We start from the raw sequence: 21,500 nt of genomic DNA on the forward strand, positions 1-21,500 counted from the left end.
GAGAAAAAAAAAAGAACTGGTCTTTGCATCTGTGTGCTGTGGTGTCACTCATTTTAGTGTTATGCATTTTTGTGTTATGCATTTTAGTGTTATTACACAGTTTAGTTCTGTAACTCATTTCGGTGTTATTACTCATTTCGGTGCTATTACACAGTTTAGTTCTGTAGCTAATTTCGGTGTTACTCATTTCGGTGCTATTACACAGTTTAGTTCTGTAGCTAATTTCAGTGTTTCTCATTTCGGTGCTATTACACAGTTTAGTTTTGTAGCTAATTTCGGTGTTTCTCATTTCGGTGTGGTTACTCATTTTAGCGCCTTCTCCTCCCGATTTCTCCCTGGTGTTTTGAGGCAGATCCATCGAGCATGAAACGCACTCCAAGGATTTCGCTTAGAAGGTGAAATTTGACAGGAAAGGTTCGACGAACTGTGTAAATCTGTAATTAGTTAATTAATTGATTGATTAACAGAACGAGCCGGGGCGGAGCCGCGGCCCCGTCCCTCAGGGGGAGCCTCGGGCCTCTCGTGGCGCTGCCGCCGAGCCCGGGTGGGGCTGCCAGCCCTCCGGGGAGCGGGTGTCCCTCGTTCCCCGTCCCTCGTTCCCCGTTCCCCGTCCCTCGTTCCCCGTCCCTCGTTCCCCGTTCCTCGTCCCTCGTCCCTTGTCAGTTTTCTCCGGTCCCTCACGGTCCCCTCAGGCCCGGCCGCCTGAAGGAAAGGCCGCGGGGCCCGGGTTCCGCCGGGCGCCCCCCCCCCCCCCCCCCCCCGGTGCCCTCAGGCTCTGGGGGGGGGATAACAAAAGATAAAGGCGGATGACAAAGGGATAAATGGATAAATGCCCTCGGATGCGGAGTTCGGGCTGGCCCGGGGCCCTTTGAGGCGCTGTCCCCCCCTGAGGCCAGCGCCCTTGCAAAGGAAGCAGCCGCAGCTTTGACAGGTTTTTTATTTAAACGTTGTCCCCAGCGCGGCCGCTCAGCAAACACCGCGTGCTTTTCGTGAGGCAGCCATGGCGAGCAGCTCGCAAAAAGCGGATAAGGATAGAAATAAAAGCAAAAAGATGGAGGTGAGCGGTGCTGTGTGACGGAGGACTCCCCCATCCCATGTCCTCCTCTGAAGGTACAGACATCCACGGCACCTCAGGGAGCTTTGGGGGAACAGAAATGACTTTTTTTTTGTCAGGGGAAACTGCAGTTTCTCTGAGGGCTTGAAGCCCGACAAAACTGGGTAAGCACTGGAATGTGTTTATGTAGAACTTCTTGAGAGCTAGCTTCTGAAATCCACCAGCTCTTACTGAGATATATATATATATATATATATATATAATATATCTCATATATCTACAGATATACTACGTATATCAGTATGTAGATATAAACATGTGTGTGTGTGTATAAATAAATGTATATATATACAGAGATCTCAACCTGGCACTTCCCACCTGTTCCCCAAGATGCTCACCATGCTGTGATCCCACTTGCATTTGCTCCAAAAACACCCTCAAGATCTTTTTAAACCTCTTTTTTCTCTCAGCTAGACTCCGTGCAAAGCTTGTTTTAAATCCTAGAACTTGTATTTTTCCTAATGTGCTCTGCTGTTAGAGTGAAGCTTCAGAAAATCCTCCGTTGTCTGACCAAACAGATTTGGCTCCTGAGGACTCGCTGTCCTTTTCCAAGACTGAACCACTGGAAAAGGTTTTAAATGGTGATGTAAATATACTGTAAGTAAGTATGGAATGACCTAATTTCATGTTGAGATTGATCCAAATGTTTAAATAAAATTATTTTTTTCTCTCTCTTAACAGAGACGAGCAAAGAAATTATTAACTTGTTATCAAAATATGCCAACATTATAAGGCAAGTAAACATTGTGCTATTTGCACAGCAATTTTAAAATTCTCTAGATAAGATGATAGGGGGGCTGCAGTTTAGGGAAATTAACTCTGCAAACTGTCAAACACAGATCTTGGAAGAAAGGTGTTTTACAACCGATGATTAATTTGGTCAGAAACCTGGGTATTGATAGACAACCCATTTTTAAGAAAAACATAAAAGTAGTGAGAAGGTTAATGGCATTAGCTTTGACTACACTGGCATTTTAACTACAGATTTCTTCACTTTAGTACAAGAGCAGCGTTGGATTCTTCTTATGTCCGGGAACTTGAGGAGATCTTGAGAGAAGCCAGGGCCATAGAAAACCACTTAAAGCAGAAAAGGGAGATGCTGAAACAGAGATTCACTTTCATTGCCAACACTCTGCAAAGCTAAATGGAGTTTGTTATGGAAATGCAGAGCTGAAGTTGTGTTTGTGCATGAAAACAAACTGTGATGAGTGTTGTGGTGTCTCTTTCTTGTATAAATATTTGTTAGTTCAGGAAACTTCCACTACAGCAGCTACTTAGTGTTTAAATACATGGTGTAGTTAGTAAAAACAATTCTGAATATCTGTTTTAAATCCTGTAACTCAAGGGGTTAAGACATTAAGGTGTGTTAACCCATTAAATATAGCAAAAAACCCCATTTCTATGAAACAGGAATTTATGATGTAAGTAGAAAATGACCTCAGATCATTTAATGTTAACTATTTTCTGGTTATGGTTTTTTTTTTTTTCCTTTCTACTTTAAAAAATATTTTTGTGCTAAAATCTTAGTAGAATATACTTGCAATGTTATTTACATTTTGCCTCATAATGTAAACAGGCTGAAAACAGATAAGATTAGAAATAAGAGAGTTTTTATAAAGAACTTTGAGAAAGTATGAAGTCTTAATTTGCAATGCATTGTCATACTGGTACATGTGTTACATTTCAAGGCCATGTTGATATCAAATGTAATCAAAGCTTTGCTGTTGATGCCAATAAATAACTAGATAATGTTAACATGATCTAGAATTACAGTGTTATTTTGTTACCTGGCTACATGAGTGGTGTTTGCTGATATTCAGTTTTTCTGAGAACACTGAGCCCTTTGTCTTTCTTGTCATTTGACTCTATTAAAAAAAAGAAAAAAGATGAAACTAGGAAAGTATAAAGCCTCACTTGTACAAAGTGTGGGGCTTGTGTAATAAAGAGAAGTGCTGGAACAAGATACATTTCCATCTTTACCCCAGCAGTGTGCAGATTTCCTCTTTAAATCCTCTCAGACCTAATCCACCCTCCTTTCCCCCTTTCCTGAGCTCCAAGCCCAATGTGCTACGTGTCACGGCGACATGATTTAAAGCAAAGAATGAGAGGAACTGGACATGTAGGGTGAGATTTAGATCCCTAAGGATGCAGATATGTCCTTAGCAGGATTTTCAAAGTGCCTAAGCACGGTGTAAGCGCCTTACACGCTTAGGAATTTTGGAAAATCCCATAAGGTGCCTATCTGCATCTTTAGCATCCTAAGGCTTTCCAAAGTCTCACCACTTTAGCAGTCCCCTGTCTTTCCCCCCACCCCCCGATGCTGTCATGCTTCCTTGTTTATACAAAGAAATGTGGGAGAAAAGGAGTAGATTTAGGAAGTGGCATTTTCTAAAATATTGTGCTGGATGGATGTTTCTAAAATCCACGCCCATCTGTAGTGATGACACAACCCAGAGTTTCAAAATGATGTCCACCAAGGGTGTGAACTCAGACATTTGCCCACAGCTATTCATGAATAATAAAGCAAAGTTGCACAAATGGAATTTCTGAGGAACACGTGCCTGTCAGTGCATTTTAGCTGTTTGTGCTTGAGGAAATTGTGCAGCCTTTTTAGATTTTCTGCATTTGGAACATCTTGATTTTGTTTATGTGGCCAATATCCAACTATGATTAACTGTCAGAACTTAGATTTTGGAATACAATCATATGGGTTTTTTTCCTTAGGGGATTAAGTGTTCCTGTTGCAGCAGTTTGCTCTGTTTAAAAACTTCATAAAATCCAACAAAAATGAGTAAAACATCACTTTTTAAAACAATGAAGGACAGCTTAGTGCATTTCAACACAAGATATATTTTCAGAATGATGACTCTTGGTTTTTTACAGTGATGTCTTTTACAGCTGGTTGTCATTCCCATTAATGACATTTAATAGAGTGGGATCTCTGGGATAATGAGGGGAATTTAGAATTTGAGAAGATTCTGAAGTCAGTGAGTATGGCCACAGTCACCTAGGTGAGCTTATGAACACTCTAGTTAGAATTATTAAATTTTTAAAATTACTAAGAGCAACAAAGCTTCTGGTTTTACTGCACAACTGTATGTGTATATATATATATTCTAAGTAAAATTGATTAAATAGCTATTTTTAGATATGAATATTTAAATATTTATATTTAGATATAAAACCAGAGCAACACAGCTTCAGGCTTTGCTGCACTAATATAGGTGAGGATATATTTTTATATATAAATAAACCAAGTAAAATTAATTAACTATCTATTTTACAGGGTTTAGGCTTGAAGTGGTGAGTTCAGAAAGTTTGAAACATCCACTGAAAATAAGCCAGCCTCACCTCTTGTGAAGTTAAATAATATTTCAGCAATGGCAATACATTAATCATACACTGATATCTCTCTGTTTAAAGGGAGCTTTCCATAGTTCTTGTGCTGAAATGCAGAGCACTTTTCTGCTGGCTGCTCTTTAGTGTTCCACTCAGTATTTTAAGATGTGGACCCACTCATTACCCACCATTTTCCTTCTAAACCATTAAAAAATAAAAGTTTATCACTTTGCTGTTTGACTACAACCCACCCACCCTGCGAACGATTGCCCCTGTGATGGATTTCAGCGTTCACTGGGAGAAACAAAAGTCTTCCCTTCTGATCTGACACTAAAGGTTCTCAAGGAACCCACCTGGCACCCATCCCATCCCTATCCGCTTCCCAGTTTTACTGCAGGAGGTTTGCACAGGAAATTAATTGGCTTTAAAGCTGCTAAATCTGATCAGAAAAGCTCAGCTGGTAACTACGTTTTCTTTTAAGCTTCTCCCCTCCTGGTTTAAGCTCCAGCCTATAAATTAACAAGAACGTCTAAGATGACAGATCAGTAACAGAATATAAATGGATTTTTATTTAAAATCTGGAAGCATCTTAGAAGAAGTTCTGACCCTCTTGGAGTCAAGGGGATCTTGACATCGAGGTTTGCATTTCTGAGCTCGCTGTGAATTTCTTCACAGGCTGGAAAGTGTAAGTGATGAAAAACTCAGTTCCTCTCATTGCTCTTATCTAAAAGATAAAAATGGGAAATAACAGATAATGCAGAGAGTTTAGATAGTCAGTTATGAGAATTCTTTCCTGAGAAAAGGCTAATTTTGGGTGTTTAGTTAAAATGGAACTGCCTTTTAGCATAAATGTGGGTCAGAATAGAAAAAGACCAAATCTAGTAGGGAATAGATGTTTTTCAGGCACAAGACATTCTGACCAGAATTAATCAAAATTCAGTTTTGTTAATGGTAGAATGTTTGATCTTTGAATTGTCTTTGAAGGTGGCACTGGAAAAGAAAACAGAGTGGGAATTTTGCATCATCAGAGAAACAGCCAGAAAAAAAAAAAAAGGCAAAGATTCATAGCTCAGTCAACCTAAATCCCATCCTGGACGAAGTCTGGAGGAAATTTCTTAACTATGACTTGGATAACAATAAGTTGTTGGTTTGTTTTTTTTTTTTAATTCCTTTATGAAAATAGGTGGTTTAATATGGAAAAGATCACCAGTGGGTACAGCTTGGTGTAAGGTCATTGACACCATCGTGTACGATGATACAGAAAATAGGAGCAATCAGCAAACAAATGTGTTAAAAAGTCAATGAATACTCTTTATTCCTCTCATAGATCAGCCTATGGGGTATTGTTTAGTGATCTGCTTCCAGCTTTACTTATTCCATATTATCCCAAATGATTTAGAAAATGGATTTTAGAGGATGTAATTTTTTTTTTTAAAGAGCAGCAAACTAGAAGTTAGAAGTGCATCAATAATATACATTAAAAATTCATTGTAATCCCAAGAAGATGAAGGGTTGAGTGGAAACCAAGATTTCCAGAAACCAGAAATAATAAAGAGCTGAGAAAAGATGATCTGCGGGGAAAGGTTGGGTTTGATGAGAGGAAGCACAACTCAAGGCAAGGCATAATGAGAGGGGAGTTCTGGAAACGCAGGAAGGAATCAGCTTAATTCGCAGCAGGTTTCAGATGAGAATTAATCTGTCTGTGGAATGGGGTCCCTGGAGCGCCGTGCCTGCTGCCCTGCTCCCTCTGCAGGCACGGCACAGCTTTCAAGAGCTGCTTAGTGACATGGGAGAAATGTTCCATCGCAAATCCAGAGCGCTGGCAGCTGGCTCCCGGCATCCCGAAGGGAGGGCTCTGCCCGAGGTCCAGCTCAGCTCAGCAGAGCACGGCCCAAATCCTGCTGGCTTTGGCAGGGCCGATCTGGCGTGGCAACCGCTATTCCCGAAACCCTGAGATTCATTCAGGTGCACAATGGCTCGCCAGGTTTAGAAACAAAACTATTTCGCATTCCGAGTGTGGGATGCACCCCAGTGATGGGAGGAACACGAAGGCGAGATGACGGGAATTTCCGAAGGCATTACCTGGAAGCCTGGCTGCTCTGATACACACATCCACATCCTTTCCATCCTGTTCCTGCCAGCACAGAGCTCTGCCCGGATCCTTCCCGCAGCGCCCCGGCGGTCCGCAGCTCACCTGCGCCAGGTGCACGGAGGGTTGGGCGGCAGAACCCGCCCGCATCCTGCGGCGGGCACGGCGCTGCCGCGGGCTCGGCTCTTATTGTGAAAGGATGATGAGAGGCAGCGCTCACCTTCTCCCAACCATCGCTGCCTCCTGCTCGCTGCCCTGGCACCGCTACCTCCGCTCCCAGCCGATGCCTTCTGCCCGCCGGAATATGTTCGCCAAAATCCTTTTGTCCGCCGCCAGCCTCCTGCTCGCTCACCTGCTGCATTTCCTCTGCTCTTTGATGCAATTCATTCCAGGTAAAACGCGTTAAAATCCATCCCTTTCATCCCGTCCTCTCGCAAAGGGGCTGCTGCTGCCGCTGCTCGCACAATTTCTGTTGTCGGAAAGTCGCGGCGGAGCGATTTGAAGGCTTTGTTAGATGGCAGAAAATGTCTGTAATTTGTGGAATAGTTAAACGGCAGAGTCAAGGATTACAGCAGATGCAGACGGTCTAGGGCTGGCAAAGCAGCACGCAGCAGATTCTCTGTGCGGGGGAGCCAGCTGGAAGTGGGCAGGGAAAGGGTTCGTGGAGCCACATCCTTACCAGGGCTTTAACCCGAACGTACAAATGGTGAACTGCCCCAAAGGATTTTGTATCGCGGCTCGATTCTGCCCTTTGTGTCATCATTGCACAGCTTGAGCTGCTTTTTGTTTGGGTTTTTTTTTTCTTTGTTTTGTTTTATTTGTTTGCCTGTTTTCAGAAATTATGGACCAATAAGCATCATGGCCGACCTCGGGAATTTCTGATGGTAGTGGTGGGTTTGTGCCCTTTAAATTTCAAAGCATTGCTTCCAAGGTATCCAAAGAGCTGGAAAAAACCCCTCAAATCTGCCTTGTTGTGCCACCAGAAACCCCGAAGTGTAGACTGTGTTTCTGCTGGGCAATCAATATTATTTCATGTGCTGGAGTTCGCTGTTGCCTTTCTCCTTTCCTCCCTTTGAGCCTTCCCCTGCTCTTTTGCTCCATTTATTTTTCCCCCCTGTGTTTTCTGTCGTTTCTTTTCTGTTTCCCTTTGCTCCCGCGGCTGTTAGCGAGGAAGTGGGTGCCTGAGCCCCTGGCCATGGGGAACCAAGCAGCTGCATGGAACAAGGAGCCCAGCACGGGCACTTCCCAGCACTCCCAAGGCAAGTGCTGCCCCTTCCCTTCGGCAATCCCTGCTGGAGCTCACAAATCCACAGCTCCAGTTTGGGCTGGGGGTCAGGAGAAAACTGCTTTGTTTCTGTGTTGTGCCGGTCTGTTTTATAGGGAGCAAAACGCAGCCTGTGCCAGGGGATTATTCCCAGGTTGGGTGATCCTCAGGGAAAACAGAATTCTTGACTCACTCTCCCTACTTGAAAAATATGATGAGAATTCGATTTGATAATTTTTGCCCTTAATTCTGGATTAATTCTGAGTCAAACAATTAGACTGTGCGTGGAGGGGTGGTTCCTGAGCCTTGGGTTTGAAGCTGTAGGTTAAAATCAAAATGGCTTTACCCTCTCCTGCGTGATCCCAGTGTTAGGAAATAGTTCTGCCATCCACCATTAGAGATTTCGTGTCCCACCCACTGGTGTTGGAGTACAATTTAATATCTGATTCATGGTGACTGAACCTACAGCAGCTTTCTCTTCGAGAGCCTGGCCCTTCATCCCTTCATTTCTGGATAGGAGCAATCAATAAATAATCAGTGCTGGGCTGTCAGTTTGTACTGGGCAGTGAAATCTTGGCACACTGTGCAGGGAGACAGGAGCTGAGCGAGGTGGCAGCCAGGATAACTGCAGTGGTTGCCTGCTCTGCTCAGAAAAGATCGGAGGAAAGTTACAGCTCCGTGTTTGGCACTGCCACATGTGGCATGTCCACACACGGATATGCCAAAGATCTTAAGCCTGTTTTTAAAAGTCTGAGGTAGGATGGAAACTACGGTGGAGAAATGAGGGTTCTGAGAGGGCAGGTTGTGATCTCTGCAGATTTTCAGATGTTCAAGCATGCACAGAGAGCCCCATAGGACTGTAGGGCTTTAATCGTGGATTTAAGTTCTTCCATCTCAGAACCTGGCCAGAACAGAAAGAGTCATTTTATTTACATCTCATTTAATATTAAAAACTAATCTGTCTTCTTCCTTCTTCAGAGAGTGATTGATTCCTTCTTAGGGAGCTGGATGTTGCAAAGAGTTTTGAATTATGACTGAGCTTTCCCCTGAAGGTGAAACAATTTTTTTTTGCAATTGCTCAAGAATATTGAGTTGAGGGGGGAGTGTTCTGCATTCCATATGTTCAGTATATTCAGAGATAAATTCAAAGATATGTTAAAGATAACAGTCATTATTCAAATCTGGTTTTGTTTAATAGGGAAAAGATGTAGGTTTTTTTTTCCTTCCCTCCTCCTGGCTATTCAGAATTGTCTGCAATGACTTGTCTTGTTTCTGGAAGCTTCTGTTTTGGCTCATCTGGGTGTTGGTATTTTCTCCATCTTGTTCTCATTTCTACCAGGATCTTCAGCTCATCTGAGTGATGCCCAGAAGAAAAAAAAAAATATTCCATTCTCTTGCTGTGCTTCTTTCTCCCTCTCTGGCCTGGCTTTGGGGCATTCCCTTAAATATTCTTGTTGTCTATAGTCTGTTCTGTTGAAAGTCCACTTTGTAGGAGATGCCTTGGAATGAATTCTAAGGAGATGAGTTCTAACTAGATCAGATTTCAAGAAGGATTACTAAGATGATCACGTGAATGGTTATCACAGGACAAGGACAACAAAAAGAACTTGGCTTACTTAGCTTAGGAAGTGATATGATTCTTCACCCTAAAAAAAACCAAAACAAACACATGGAAGGGAAAAACTACCTAAACCACACAGCAGAGCTGCCAGAAAAACAAGAATAATGTCCTTTCTTTGGTAAATTGAAGGCGTTGTCCTGATCATCTGGACAAGGAGCTGTTATCCAAAGAGGGAGTAAGTGCCTGTAGACGTAATAATTTTTAAGACAGAGCTCTTACATAAGAATTTCTGGGACAGCATTTGGGAGGGCTGGACTCAGGAGGTCTTTTCCAGCCCGGATCAGGCTCTTTTGTGGAATGTATCTTTCCAAAATTTCCATTTACCGTGCTCTCCAGGAAGTTTCCATGTAGTGCTGCTCTGAGTCATGCCAGGCTTTTTTTCTGCTTGGATGCAAAATATCTCCTTACAGATGTGTTCCTCTCATTCCTTAATTCGTATTTTACACCTTCTTAAACCAAATCTGCACTTCTGCGAACACTTGAGAGATCTAAGGGAGGATCTGGGGGTTGGCAGCTTGGAGAGCTACACTGGAGCCTTGCATTTTACCTTTCTGCAATCCTAACACCCAACCTGTGGGCGTTTTTGTGTAGAAAAATGAGCTCAGAAGAATTCTGCCTGCCAGCTCAGCTCTTTTGCAAATGTCCTGGCTGAAACAGCCAATTTCCTCTGGAGATGTTGAGCAAAGGGTTTCAGAGGAGGGAAATTGGGCAGCGGCTGCACTTGGTCACCTGGATTAAAGGAAGTAGGCCAAAAGCAGCGGTGAAAGAGCAAAAAATCAGAGTGAATTCAGTATCAGCCTGGACTCCATTGGGTGTGTGGTGTCTGCAGCAGCCCTGGGTGATGGAGTTCTGCCTGCCACGGGCCCTTTTGGATGGGAATTCCACTGCCACCTCAGTGCCCAGCCGTTGCAGGCTGGTTCTGCGCTCTGTGCTCTCGCTGCAGGATGGGCAGGTGCCAGCCCGGGCAGGGAGGCACCCCCGGATAAATCCACCTCTGCAGCTAAATGGATTGCTAAAACAATCCTTGTGTTGATGAGGCTTTGCAAACCAGGCTGTGGGAGCCAATCACTGACATCACTGGTAGCTCAGAGCATTCCAATCACTTCATGCTCTCCTGGGGCTTTTGTTCTCCAGCTGGGACTCACAAGGGGTTATTGAAGTCAAAGCAGAGGCTCCATCAGGAATTATCCTTCTCTGCTTATTTCCCTGCCAAATCAAACTTGTAAATCTGGTCTGTTTTTCCCGACTCAGTTTCATTTGTGTTCTTCTCCTTTTTTAGGATCGCAGGATTTTTTTTTTCCAGTTATTTATGAAATTAATCCAAATATTCATTTCTTTGATTAAAAGAAAACTGATCATCTTTTCTATCATCCTATATTCTGTTACCTCCTTTGGGCTGCAGAACTGGTGTCTCTTGTGGATTAACCAGAGCAGAGTAAAACCCACAGGATTTTCAGCTCCCTGTGGGTTTTGTGGATTTACCTCGAGTATCCACCACAACCTGGCTGATTGCAGAAGCTGAATGCTCTTCTCCCTGACATCCAATCTCAAGATCTAGCATTTGTCACTTTATTCCAGTGAAAATCTCAATTTCTTGCTTTTTGTTCTCCCCTCTCTCTTTGCAGGTTTCAAGAATTACCTGCCCAGCCCATCCAAGGAGCAAATCCTGTGCCACAGACCCAGGGGGCTGCAATGCATCTCCCCCTTAGTGCAGAGTGTGGAGGAGACCCCCGAGCCCATCCCAGCTAAGATCAAAGGAAATATTCCCAAATGGATTAATGGAAATCTGCTGAGGAACGGCCCTGGCAAGTTCGAGTTTGGCAATGACAAGTAAGTCTCCTTTTAAGGAATTTTTTAATGGTTCTGGCCCAAGCTCTGCCTAAACCTAAAGGGGAACCCTCCATCACTATTTAGAGCATTGTTTAGTTTCTTTTTACCTAAGGGAAGGAAAAAATATCAATGCCCCTCTTTTGAGAGCAGTTGCTCCCTCATCTGGGAATTCTTATTTCCTGCTAAGAGGAGCTGAATGGTGAAGTCATCCAGGCTGGAGAAACTGAGTCACTCACTGTGGTGGGATGGGGATAGAACATCCCCAGCTTTGGTTCTCTGTCCTGAACAAAAATCCATCCCTGAGCACTCTGAAATCCAGGGCAGGAATTTGGAGAGTTGGTTGCACCAAATGTTGTGAACTGCTTTAGAAGCAAACCCACCCAGTTTTTAAAACAATATGTTAAAATATTCCCAGGCAGATTCACTCCCTGGGGCTTGGAATGAGCCATTCTGGTTCTGACAATTAAACCGATGGCAGCAACTGGCCAGGGCTGATCTCCTTCTCATATTCCCAGAGTCAGAGCTCCAGAGTCCTATCAGGTGTTCTGGGAGTCTCACAAGTCCTTGGTTTGGACACAACAACATCCTGCAAGCAGCCGAGAGCTAAAGACCTCTGGGTTTGCAGTAATCCTTTATATTGTTGTACAGTAGAGCACAAACTCTGTTTCCTTTGCAGGACTGGGTGGTTTACCTATAGAGATGATTTCCCAAAAAACATACACGCAGCATTTTCAGACATCACATCCCACAGCTGCGAATACACTTTTGTTTTGTTTTCTTTTGTTTAGTTTTTGTTGGGCTGTGTTTTGCTGGGTTGGGTTTTGTTGGGTTGGGTTTTGTTGGGTTGGGTTTTGTTGGGTTGGGTTTTGTTGGGTTGGGTTGGGTTTTGTTGGGTTGTGTTTTGTTGGGTTTTGTTTTGTTGGGTTCTGTTTTCTTGGGTTCTGTTTTCTTGGGTTCTGTTTTGATGTGTTTTGTTGCGTTGTGTTTTGTTGGGTTTTGTTTTGTTAGGTTTTGTTTTGTTGGGTTTTGTTTTGTTGGGTTTTGTTTTGTTGGGTTTTGTTTTGTTGGGTTGTGTTTTCTTGGGTTGTGTTTTCTTGGGTTGTGTTTTGTTGGGTTCTGTTTTCTTGGGTTTTGTTTTGTTGGGTTCTGTTTTCTTGGGTTCTGTTTTGATGTGTTTTGTTGCGTTGTGTTTTGTTGCATTTTTTGTTTTGTTTTGTTTGATTCAGGTGTTTTCCCAAACAAAGCTGCTCTTGGTTAATAGTTCAGGGGTTCTGGGAATCAGCTTTTACAAACACCCACAAACCCAAAACAGAGCATCATACAATGCCCAACTCTTTTTAATCTCTTTTTTCTCTCTCCTGGAAGGTTTAACCACTGGTTTGATGGCATGGCCCTGCTGCACCAGTTCCAGCTGGCCCACGGCAGGGTGACCTACAGGAGCAGGTTCCTGCAGAGCAGCTCCTACCTGAGGAACAGGCAGCACAACCGCATCATGGCCTCTGAGTTTGGCACCTTGGCCATGCCAGACCCGTGCCAGAGCGTCTTTGGGCGCTTCCTGTCCCGCTTCGAGCCGCTGCGTAAGAGTGCTGCTGTGGAAAATGAGAACTTGTGAGATTTTCTGGGAGGAACTTGTGGTTAGGTGGAAAGGGAGGTGTGAGGAAGTCTGACAGACTTTCTGTGAGCCCGTGTTTTTCTTAGAATATGATCCAAATGCCAAAATTATGCAAATTGCTGTCAGCCTCAGTTGGGGGAGGCACAGTTTAATGTTTTAATGTCACTTCAGCTTGCTCAATTCCAGATATTTTTGCAAATTTCCCAAAGAAAGCTCTACCCAAGGGAACATCCTGTGCAGTGCTGATAATGAGCATTACACCCTGATGTTCTACCTGAGACACAGCTTTGCCCTTAAAACACCTTGCCTTGCTAAGCTTGTAGGCTAAGTGGGATAATCCCTCCCTTCCTGGACTAAGGGGCAGGAGATTATTGAGTAGGGTGAGGGATGGTGCTGCACAGGAATGGAGGTTCCAGTACCTTTAGGATTCTGTGTACGTACATCAGGGAAGGAGGAGGCTTAAATGCAAGCAAAGATTTCCCCACTAAAACCAGTGCAGGGCTGCAGTTCACAGCTTGGTGCTCTTGCTGTGCCCATCCTGTTTCTCCTCTCCCTCCTGCCATCCCATCTGACCTCTCCCGAGGTGCTCACACCTTCACGTTTGGGGTGACACTCCCCACATGCCCACCCCAGCTCCTTTAAGACACTCCAGACCCATCCACATCCCCCATCTGCCCTTGCCCAGCTCCAGCAGGGATTTCCATCCCTGTCCTTGTCCTTTTAACCCAGCTTCACCTGCACAGACAGTTTCCCTTCGTAGATTAGCGAGATATTTCCAATCAGCCACCCAGGGATTAATGTCACTGAAAATGGGTTTATTTGTTTACACACGTCTAACTTGCCATAATGTGACATGAGCTGCACAGAGCTGTGCACAACTCCGGGATTTCTTTTTCAGAGCCCAGTGACAACTCCAGTGTGAACTACGTGCTGTACAAAGGGGATTACTACGTCAGCAATGAGACTGTCTTCATGCACAAGGTGGACCCAGAGACGCTGGAAACGAAGGAAAAGGTGTGGGCAGGTGGGGTAAGGGAGCTGGGATACACATGGAGCAGAACCACACCTTGCTGGATCAAGGGGAGCTCCAATTCCAGAGGAATTTGTCTGGACCAGCAGCACTGGAGTCCCTGAAGAGGCTGTGCATTTCTCCTCTGCTCTCCCTGCTTGCCTGGGCTTGCCTGCAACTCTAGCAGAACAGGAAACAACTTTTTTTTCCTATGTACAAGAAAAAGTGGACATTGCTGATCTCACATCTGCCTTTCTCCCCGTGCTTTGCATTCTTATCAATTCCCTTTATCTGCTTTTTGCACCTCAAGCTTTGCACACTGCAAAGCTGCTCTCGATCAAACCCTCTGTTCAAAGGGGTGCTTCAGCTGCCACTTGGTTTTCTCCCACCTGCTAGGAAATGACCAAAACATCAGAGAAGTCTTTCCCTGTGTGCTGTGCATCCTCTCCAGGAGCGTGGCTGGATGTGACAGAAGAAGGTGACCCGTGGCAGGACAGCACAAGCTACGTGTCCCCCCTGCCTGCACCCTTAGAGGGGATTTGGGCTGGACAGCTGTGAGAGAGCTGAGGGAGAATTCTCCCCTTCCTAAATCAGTATTTACTGCTGGGCCTGTCTGACACCAAAAAACGCCAGCTCAGAGCATCCCTCAGGGATGGGATGCAAGGAGCCAGTCCAGGAGTCCCTCCCTGCAGGGTCAGTAGTGAGTCACGAATGAACTGCATGCAAAGCACAGCCGCTGAGCTCTCCTGGGTGATTTGCCAGCTGGTCTGTTTGTAAACCAGAATGCAGTCGTGAAAAGACACGTGGGGATTTTTTGGTTCAGCTCTGTTGAACCATCTTGTCATAAAATGAAAAAAAAAAAAAAACAACAACCCCTCAAGCAGATTTTTTTTTACATGCAGACTGCTGTTTTTTGGCTAAGTGAATAAATGGAAAGGATGATTTCACATTTAAACTCTCCAGTTTGAGATGCCTTAACAGGACCTGGTTTTCTGAGTTTCCAGTGACAAAACTCTTGGTGATTTTTTTGGGGCAGTGACTGTCCCTTCACACATCTGCCTGTGCTTATTATGGGCTACATTCCCACTGTGTCAGCACATGTACCATAAGGAACACCTATCTCTTCGAAGGAATGTCTTCTGCTATTAGTCCTGCTTTACTGATAGACAAATATCCTTATTTTCAAGTATTTCAGGAAAACTGCAGGCAGAATCAAGGCTGGAATCCAGATCCCACATTATTAATAATGGATAAAATCTGCTCTTCTTCCTCAGACTTCCACAAAACTGACTCTCTGGAAAGCTCTGCACTGACTGAAAACTTTTGGCATTTGCAGGTGGACTGGAGCAAGTTTATTGCAGTGAATGGGGCCACAGCTCATCCCCACTACGAGGCTGATGGGACAACCTACAACATGGGCAATTGCTATGGGAAACACGGTGAGGTGGGAGTGGCCAGGCTGGTTTTTTTTGGGGCAGGTTGTTTTTTTTTTTTTTTTTGGGCAGGTTGTTTTTTGGGCAGGCTGGTTTTTTGGGCAGGTTGGCTATCTGGGCAGATTGGATTTTTAGGCAGGTTTTTTTTGGTTTGGTTTTTTTTTTTTTTTTTGGGGTGGGGGCAGGTTGGTTTTTTGAGCAGGTTGGTTTTTGGGCACATTTTATTCTGGTCACCTGGCTATCTTACAGCAAAGCTGAATTTTATGGGGTATTTTTCTTCTCAGAACTTTGAGCATCTTGGTAGGACCCTGTTGCATCCAGATGGCTGCTCAGGGCTATCAGTCCCTATCAGCTGTATGAAATCCTTCTTTTCCAGAGGCCTCTGTGCCCTTTATTGTGATCTCTCAGGCCAGCTCCACATTTTCCCAGTTTTGACCATTTTTAATTCTTGTTCCTTTAATTTCCTTTTGGCCTTAGCAAATTCCAGCTCTTTACCACGTGCTTTTTTCAGCTGGATACACCAAACTCCAAACTATTATTATTATTCAAAAGTGCCTTCATTTCCTGCTTATACGCTCAGGTTTATTGAATGAACATCACCAAGGCTCAAAGTTTTAATTTCCTGTGAGCTTGGTTTTCATCCTGCCCCTGTTATTGTAGGACAGCACTGCAGGCAGAGCTGGAATTCTCCCAGACTGAGAAGATCCTTCTACTTCATTCCAAGCTTCCCTTTTTTTGTTTTTCTTTTGGTAGATAAATCCTCTGTGGAATGTTGTGCTGCCTGTTGGGTTTCTGCTCGGTTTAGGAGAAGTGGTTCCAAGTATTCCTGGTGAACAGGAAGGAGCAGAGTTTGATTTGGTTTGGTTTGAACACCTTTTCCCCTTTCCAGGATCCAGCTACAACATCATCAGGGTCCCCCCACAGGAGTCAGCCCACGGGGACACGTTGGAAGGAGCCAAAGTTCTGTGCTCCATCCCTCCCATGGACAGGGCAAAGCCATCCTACTACCACAGCTTTGGTAAGATCCCACCCCAAACTGGGGCACTTTGGGAAAATGGGATGCAGAAAGGGCTGTCCAGTTCTCTCTGCCCATGAGAAGTTTTCTTACCTCATATTTGGGTGATCTTCTTTCCTTCTCTCCTCAGGAATGACTGAAAACTACATCATTTTCATCGAGCAACCCCTCAAGATGAACCTTTTGAAGATCATCACCTCCAAGCTCCGTGGCAAAGCCATTTTTGATGGGATAAGCTGGGAGCCTCAGCACAACACCTACTTCCACGTGGTGAACAAGCACACTGGGGAGGTGAGGGGGTCTTGGGCCCCTGCAGCAGCTAATCTGCAACTTTAGATCCCACAAGTGCTACATAGCAGCCATGGGGAGTTTAAAGACCAATCCAGATGTTACTGCAACAAAGACTTAAAAGCAGGGGTGTAGATTGCCTAAAAATGGGATTTCTTCATGCATTTTCCTCTCCATTAATTTCTTTGCCAGCCCTAAAAGGACAGGCAAAAAAAAAGCAGTTTGGAGTTCACCAGACTTCAGCACAGGGATGAAAATACATGAAATGAAAAATGAAATGAAATGAAATGAAATGAAATGAAATGAAATGAAATGAAATGAAATGGAATGAAATGCAGGTGCCAGATACTACAGGGTATAAAGAGTTCAGAACCTGGGAAAGATGCACAAGAGGCTGCTTGACAGTTTGGATTTTCTTCTTCTGGTTTTGCTCCTTACAGTCTTAAAGCAGCCCTTTTGAGGTAGCACAGAGACAGAAGGCAAACCCCCAGGAAGGAGAGGGGTTGAAATTTGGGGGAGGGAGGCTGAAGCTGTTGGAGGTGAGGCTGGGAGCTCTGCAGAGGAGCTGCAGCTGTCCCCTGCTCCCTGCAGGTGCTGCCAGGGCAGTGGTGCTCCAAGCCCTTTGTGACCTTCCACCAAATCAACGCCTTCGAGGAGCAGGGCTGCGTGGTGCTGGACCTGTGCTGCCAGGACGAGGGCACCAGCCTGGCTCTGTACACGCTGCAGAACATGAGGAGGAGCGGGGAAGGGCTGGACCAGGTGAGATCCCTGCCTTTGCTTCCCCAGCAGCTGCTGCAGGGGCTGTTTTCCTACAGCAAAGCTCGGGTTGGTGGAATGGAGGGGAGGACAGCACAACCACAACTCCATAAAAACTGAAATTATCTTCTCTTGAAGCTTTCTCTCCTTTTAAATCTCTCTCCATGGAGTGAGCCCTTGAAACTTTTGAAGCTGGTGTGTGACACACAGTTCCATAGGTTGGTGGAATGGAGGGGAGGACAGCACAACCACAACTCCATAAAAACTGAAATTATCATCTCTTGAAGCTTTCTCTCCTTTTAAATCTCTCTCCATGGAGTGAGCCCTTGAAACTTTTGAAGCTGGTGTGTGACACACAGTTCCATAGCCTGGCAGAATTTATTTCTGTTTTAAAACCTTGGTTTTAATGACATTCATTTCCCGCATCCTTGTGCAATACAATTTTCCCCCAAGAAATTATGCAAAATAAGTTCTGGTGTGGCTTCTAAATGGAAAAAGAAAAAGGAACCCCATTCTTTAAGGCATTACCTCAGAAAAGGAGCAGTTTTTGTGAAAATCACAGAAGCCCAAATACCATGGAAACCCCTGCACTGCTCCCCACAGTCCCCTCACAACAGCACATCCAAATAAATTCTTTATTGCCTCCAGCTCTGTGAAAAGCCCCATTTCTGCGTGAGGGGCATTATTTTGCATAGGTGACACATGGGGAAAGTGGGGGTGCTTTCAGTTTCTCGCCCTGCAGATGTGTTTGTTGGAAACCCAGCGTGCTGGGAGGGTGCTGCATGTCCAGACAGGGCTGAACTTCCTCTGTCTGTGTCCTGAGCTGTCTCGAAGTGCCTCAGCTCCGACCTGAAAGGAGCACAGCTGTGTCCCATCGGGTTCTGCTTTCTTCTGCCTTTTATTTTGGGGTTTTCTCAAGCGTTTTTGGAGCATATTCAAGTACAGCAGAGTGTTAATCCCAGTTTTTTTTGGTTTTTTTGTCCTTCTCTGAACACAACCCAGGGGAATTCGATGTGCCTGAAGGTGTCCTGGTGTCAACACTGGGCTTGTGTTTCCAGCACCCACATTCAAGTGACAAGTGGCATCACCACCACACTTGACCTGCACACACACAGAGGAGTCATTTCAGAACAGGATCTCAAACTTCCCTGCATCAAAAGCCTCCGGAGTGTCTGGGCATGGCTTGTCTCCTTTCCCCAGATTTGCTTGCTCACTAGCCCTGGCAGAGTATTTTGTCTGGCAGAGTTCCTCTGGTTACGTGAACCAGAAAAGTTTTGAAAACAAGGTTTCAGGATGAACACATGAGATTAAAGTGAAGTTTTACAACTGAAATGAAGAATTGCAGATTGAAGTAACTGAAAGACATCAAAACAGGGGTCCTTATCTGTTTTATTTATATGGGAATATGACAGATTATAAACTTGGTTTGAGCAGAGCTTTAGTGGCAGCGGTGGAATTATCCCTCTCAATGTGCTGAGTGTCTGCCACACTGGGGGCTGCACTTTGCACCCCAACTAAATCCATCATCATTGCCCTGGACTTCCAACCGTGAATCCATGTGTACCTGAGCATGGAAGAGGGAATCCTGCAGGGTCAGCTCGGGCACTGAAGGCACAGAGCTCTCCTGCTTCTCCACAGAGCCATGTAAAGCAACATGAGCTTGTTCTAACTAAATAAAACAGTGCAGTGTCTGTCCCACTGCTGGATTTGGAGATAATGGGCTGGTTTGCAAATCCAACTCAGCATTAATTACTGTGACAGCAATGCTGGCCCTTTTAATTCTTGTGGTTTTTGTTTCTGCTGTAAATTACTGGAATGTGCAGGGAACTTCTTCTTTCCATTATGTGCTTTACCTTACCAGAACTTGGTCAAACACATAAGGAAAAGAAGAAGAAGAATTCAGGGGTGTCTAGAACTTCAGAATTGTTCCCCAAAAGTGCATTTAGGCTGAAGTGTCTGTCCTCTCTCCATCACCAACACTTTCTGTTTCTGTAACAGGTTTATGCCTCCATCCCCAGAGCCTTTCCTCGCCGCTTTGTTCTCCCTCTGCACGTGGATTCAGACACACCCGTGGGGAGAAACCTGAACCCACTGCTTTATACCCAGGCAAAGGCTGTGAAAGGTGCAGATGGCAAGGTGTGTACCCAACCAAGCCATGAATGTATTTATGCAGCAGCTCCTGCCCTGTGCCTCAGAGCTTTCACCACTTTTGCTTGTGCAGCTCTCCTGCCCTGTCCAAGCTGAACCAACCCTGCTGTGATTTCTGAACGTTTCTCCCAGGTCTGGTGCACACACGAAAATCTCCACCCTGAGGGTTTTGAGAAAGTTGGGGGCCTGGAGTTCCCCCAGATCAACTACACGGGGTACAACGGCAGGAGGTACCGCTACTTCTACGGGTGTGGATTCGGGCACATGGTGGGAGACTCCTTGATCAAGGTTGATGTGGAGACCAAGAATTTCAAGGTGAGGTGAACTCAGCTCATCTAGTCCTTCCATTGAGCTGGATTTGCGGGCTTGGCATTTACTGGGGGCTTTAGGGCTTTGTCCAGATGGGTGTGGGATGAGATTCCTGATTTCATCCCTCACCTGGCACCTTATGAACGTGGCACACTCACCAAACAGCAGAGGATGGCCACATCACAGTCCTGGAATAGAAAAAAAAATATTAATTAAAAAATTGACCTCTAAGTTTCTTGGAGCACAGAGTATTTCCAAGTGCCTTTGTGGGGAGCACTTGTAACTCTGCTCGCTGTAGTAGACAAGTATTAATGAAATGGAACTCATCCATACGTCCCTGAAACTCATCCTTATGTTCCTGTGCTTGCTAGATTTGGCAGGAGGAGGGATCCTACCCATCAGAGCCTGTGTTTGTGCCAGTGCCTAATGCCACGGCAGAGGACAGCGGAGTCATCTTGTCTGTGGTGGTCTCCCCCACTGAGGTAACTTGAACTTGCTGGCAGCAGTTTCTCAAAGTCACACAGCATGAATTCCCTTTTTAAACCTCAGCACCGAGTCTGAGCCTCCCTGGCAGGTGGTTCCTTGCTGCCCAGTGTGTCTGGCTCTGCCGTGGCCAAGCACAGGCAGGAGTTTTGCTCGGAATGTTGGTGTTTTCTGATGGAACCTCTGAGTCCCAGGGTTTTTGGCTCCATGGGCTGCCTTGTGCCTTTGTGCACAAACACGGTGCAAAAAAGCTCAGCCTGGGCACTCACTCTGCCTTTGTCCTCCCCCTGCAGAACCAAAGTGCTTTCCTGCTCGTGCTGGATGCAGAGACCTTCCGGGAGCTGGGGCGGGCCGAAGTCGGGGTGCCAATGCCTTATGGGTTCCACGGCATCTTCAGTGCCCACTGAGGAGCTCCTGGGCACCTCCTGGGACTCAGGGCCGAGCCAGGCTCAGGTGAAAGCTGCTGCTTTCACCTCCCACCTTTCCCTCTCGTCTGGGATGAAGGAACTGCTTTTTCTCCACCGTAACCTCCTGAATTCCTAGCAAAATACAGCCAAGGAAGGCAGAAGCCCCTTTGCTCCCACAGCCCACTGCTTTATCTACATTTTTGTTACTACCTTGCTAGACCAGCTATAGCAGCAGCTCACAAAGGATGCCAGGTTGAGGCTTGCAAGGGAGAAAATGGAAAATGAGGTGATCAACCCCTTCCTTTGGCAGCTCTGAAGAGAAGAGACCACCAGCACTCGGGGCTGTGACTTTGGCTGAAATATGTAAAGCAGAAGGAGTAAAACCCAAGAGGTGGCAGGTGGGGCCAGTGAAGGGGGAGAAATCCCCCCATTGCATCAAGATTGCCTTCAGTGGAGTCCAGAGGGTAGATGCAGACAAAAGCTGTGCATGTGCTTTTTTTGTACCATAGCAGTGCCCTCCAATAAAACATTGGGAAGTTGTTCCTTTCTTTCCCTGCCCTCACACAGTCTTGTTGATGTGGGGGACACATCTCCAGAGCAGGACACAGCTCTGCTGGTTGACAGTTCTGCCTTCCTCCCAGTTCAACCAGCAGGAAACATGGAGAGCTCCACTGTGGCCTCAGTATCCCTTTGGGGTTAAGCAGAGCAGAACAAACTCCAGCCCCCTGTGTCATCCAGGCTTCTCAGCTGCTGAACTCTGGGGTGTAGGCGCATGGGTGAAAA

The 21,500-nt window shown here is 45.4% G+C and overlaps 2 protein-coding genes across 2 annotated transcripts in view; both read left to right on the forward strand.

The window, feature by feature from the left end:
• The window catches only part of LOC134053509 (succinate dehydrogenase [ubiquinone] cytochrome b small subunit, mitochondrial-like), a 33,245-nt gene extending 11,883 nt beyond the window's left edge, over window positions 1-21,362 (forward strand). The window contains exons 3-13 of the mRNA XM_062508515.1: window positions 11,053-11,257; window positions 12,623-12,834; window positions 13,768-13,883; window positions 15,215-15,317; window positions 16,201-16,329; window positions 16,457-16,617; window positions 17,206-17,373; window positions 19,369-19,506; window positions 19,651-19,833; window positions 20,199-20,309; window positions 20,604-21,362. Of these exons, the coding sequence (XP_062364499.1) occupies window positions 11,053-11,257; window positions 12,623-12,834; window positions 13,768-13,883; window positions 15,215-15,317; window positions 16,201-16,329; window positions 16,457-16,617; window positions 17,206-17,373; window positions 19,369-19,506; window positions 19,651-19,833; window positions 20,199-20,309; window positions 20,604-20,717 (1,640 nt within the window). The 3' untranslated portion in view covers window positions 20,718-21,362. The remainder of the gene's footprint in view (window positions 1-11,052; window positions 11,258-12,622; window positions 12,835-13,767; window positions 13,884-15,214; window positions 15,318-16,200; window positions 16,330-16,456; window positions 16,618-17,205; window positions 17,374-19,368; window positions 19,507-19,650; window positions 19,834-20,198; window positions 20,310-20,603) is intronic.
• TEX12 (testis expressed 12) lies at window positions 913-2,824 on the forward strand. Its single transcript, XM_062508519.1, has 4 exons — window positions 913-1,057; window positions 1,593-1,695; window positions 1,796-1,847; window positions 2,114-2,824. The coding sequence occupies exons 1-4, from the start codon at window positions 1,001-1,003 to the stop codon at window positions 2,256-2,258; spliced, it is 357 nt and encodes a 118-aa protein (XP_062364503.1). The 5' UTR covers window positions 913-1,000; the 3' UTR covers window positions 2,259-2,824.
• Window positions 21,363-21,500: the final 138 nt, after the last annotated feature.

The sequence above is a fragment of the Cinclus cinclus genome, chromosome 25 (genome assembly GCF_963662255.1).
Source record: "Cinclus cinclus chromosome 25, bCinCin1.1, whole genome shotgun sequence".
Taxonomy (NCBI): domain Eukaryota; kingdom Metazoa; phylum Chordata; class Aves; order Passeriformes; family Cinclidae; genus Cinclus; species Cinclus cinclus.

Excerpts from the sequence above, each read along its gene's own strand:
- TEX12 (XM_062508519.1), top strand. The coding sequence starts at position 1,001 with ATGGCGAGCAGCTCGCAAAAAGCGGATAAGGATAGAAATAAAAGCAAA. Across the intron at positions 1,696-1,795 it reads ACTGGAAAAGGTTTTAAATG|AGACGAGCAAAGAAATTATT; the intron begins GTGATGTAAATA and ends CTCTCTTAACAG. Across the intron at positions 1,848-2,113 it reads AAATATGCCAACATTATAAG|TACAAGAGCAGCGTTGGATT; the intron begins GCAAGTAAACAT and ends TCTTCACTTTAG.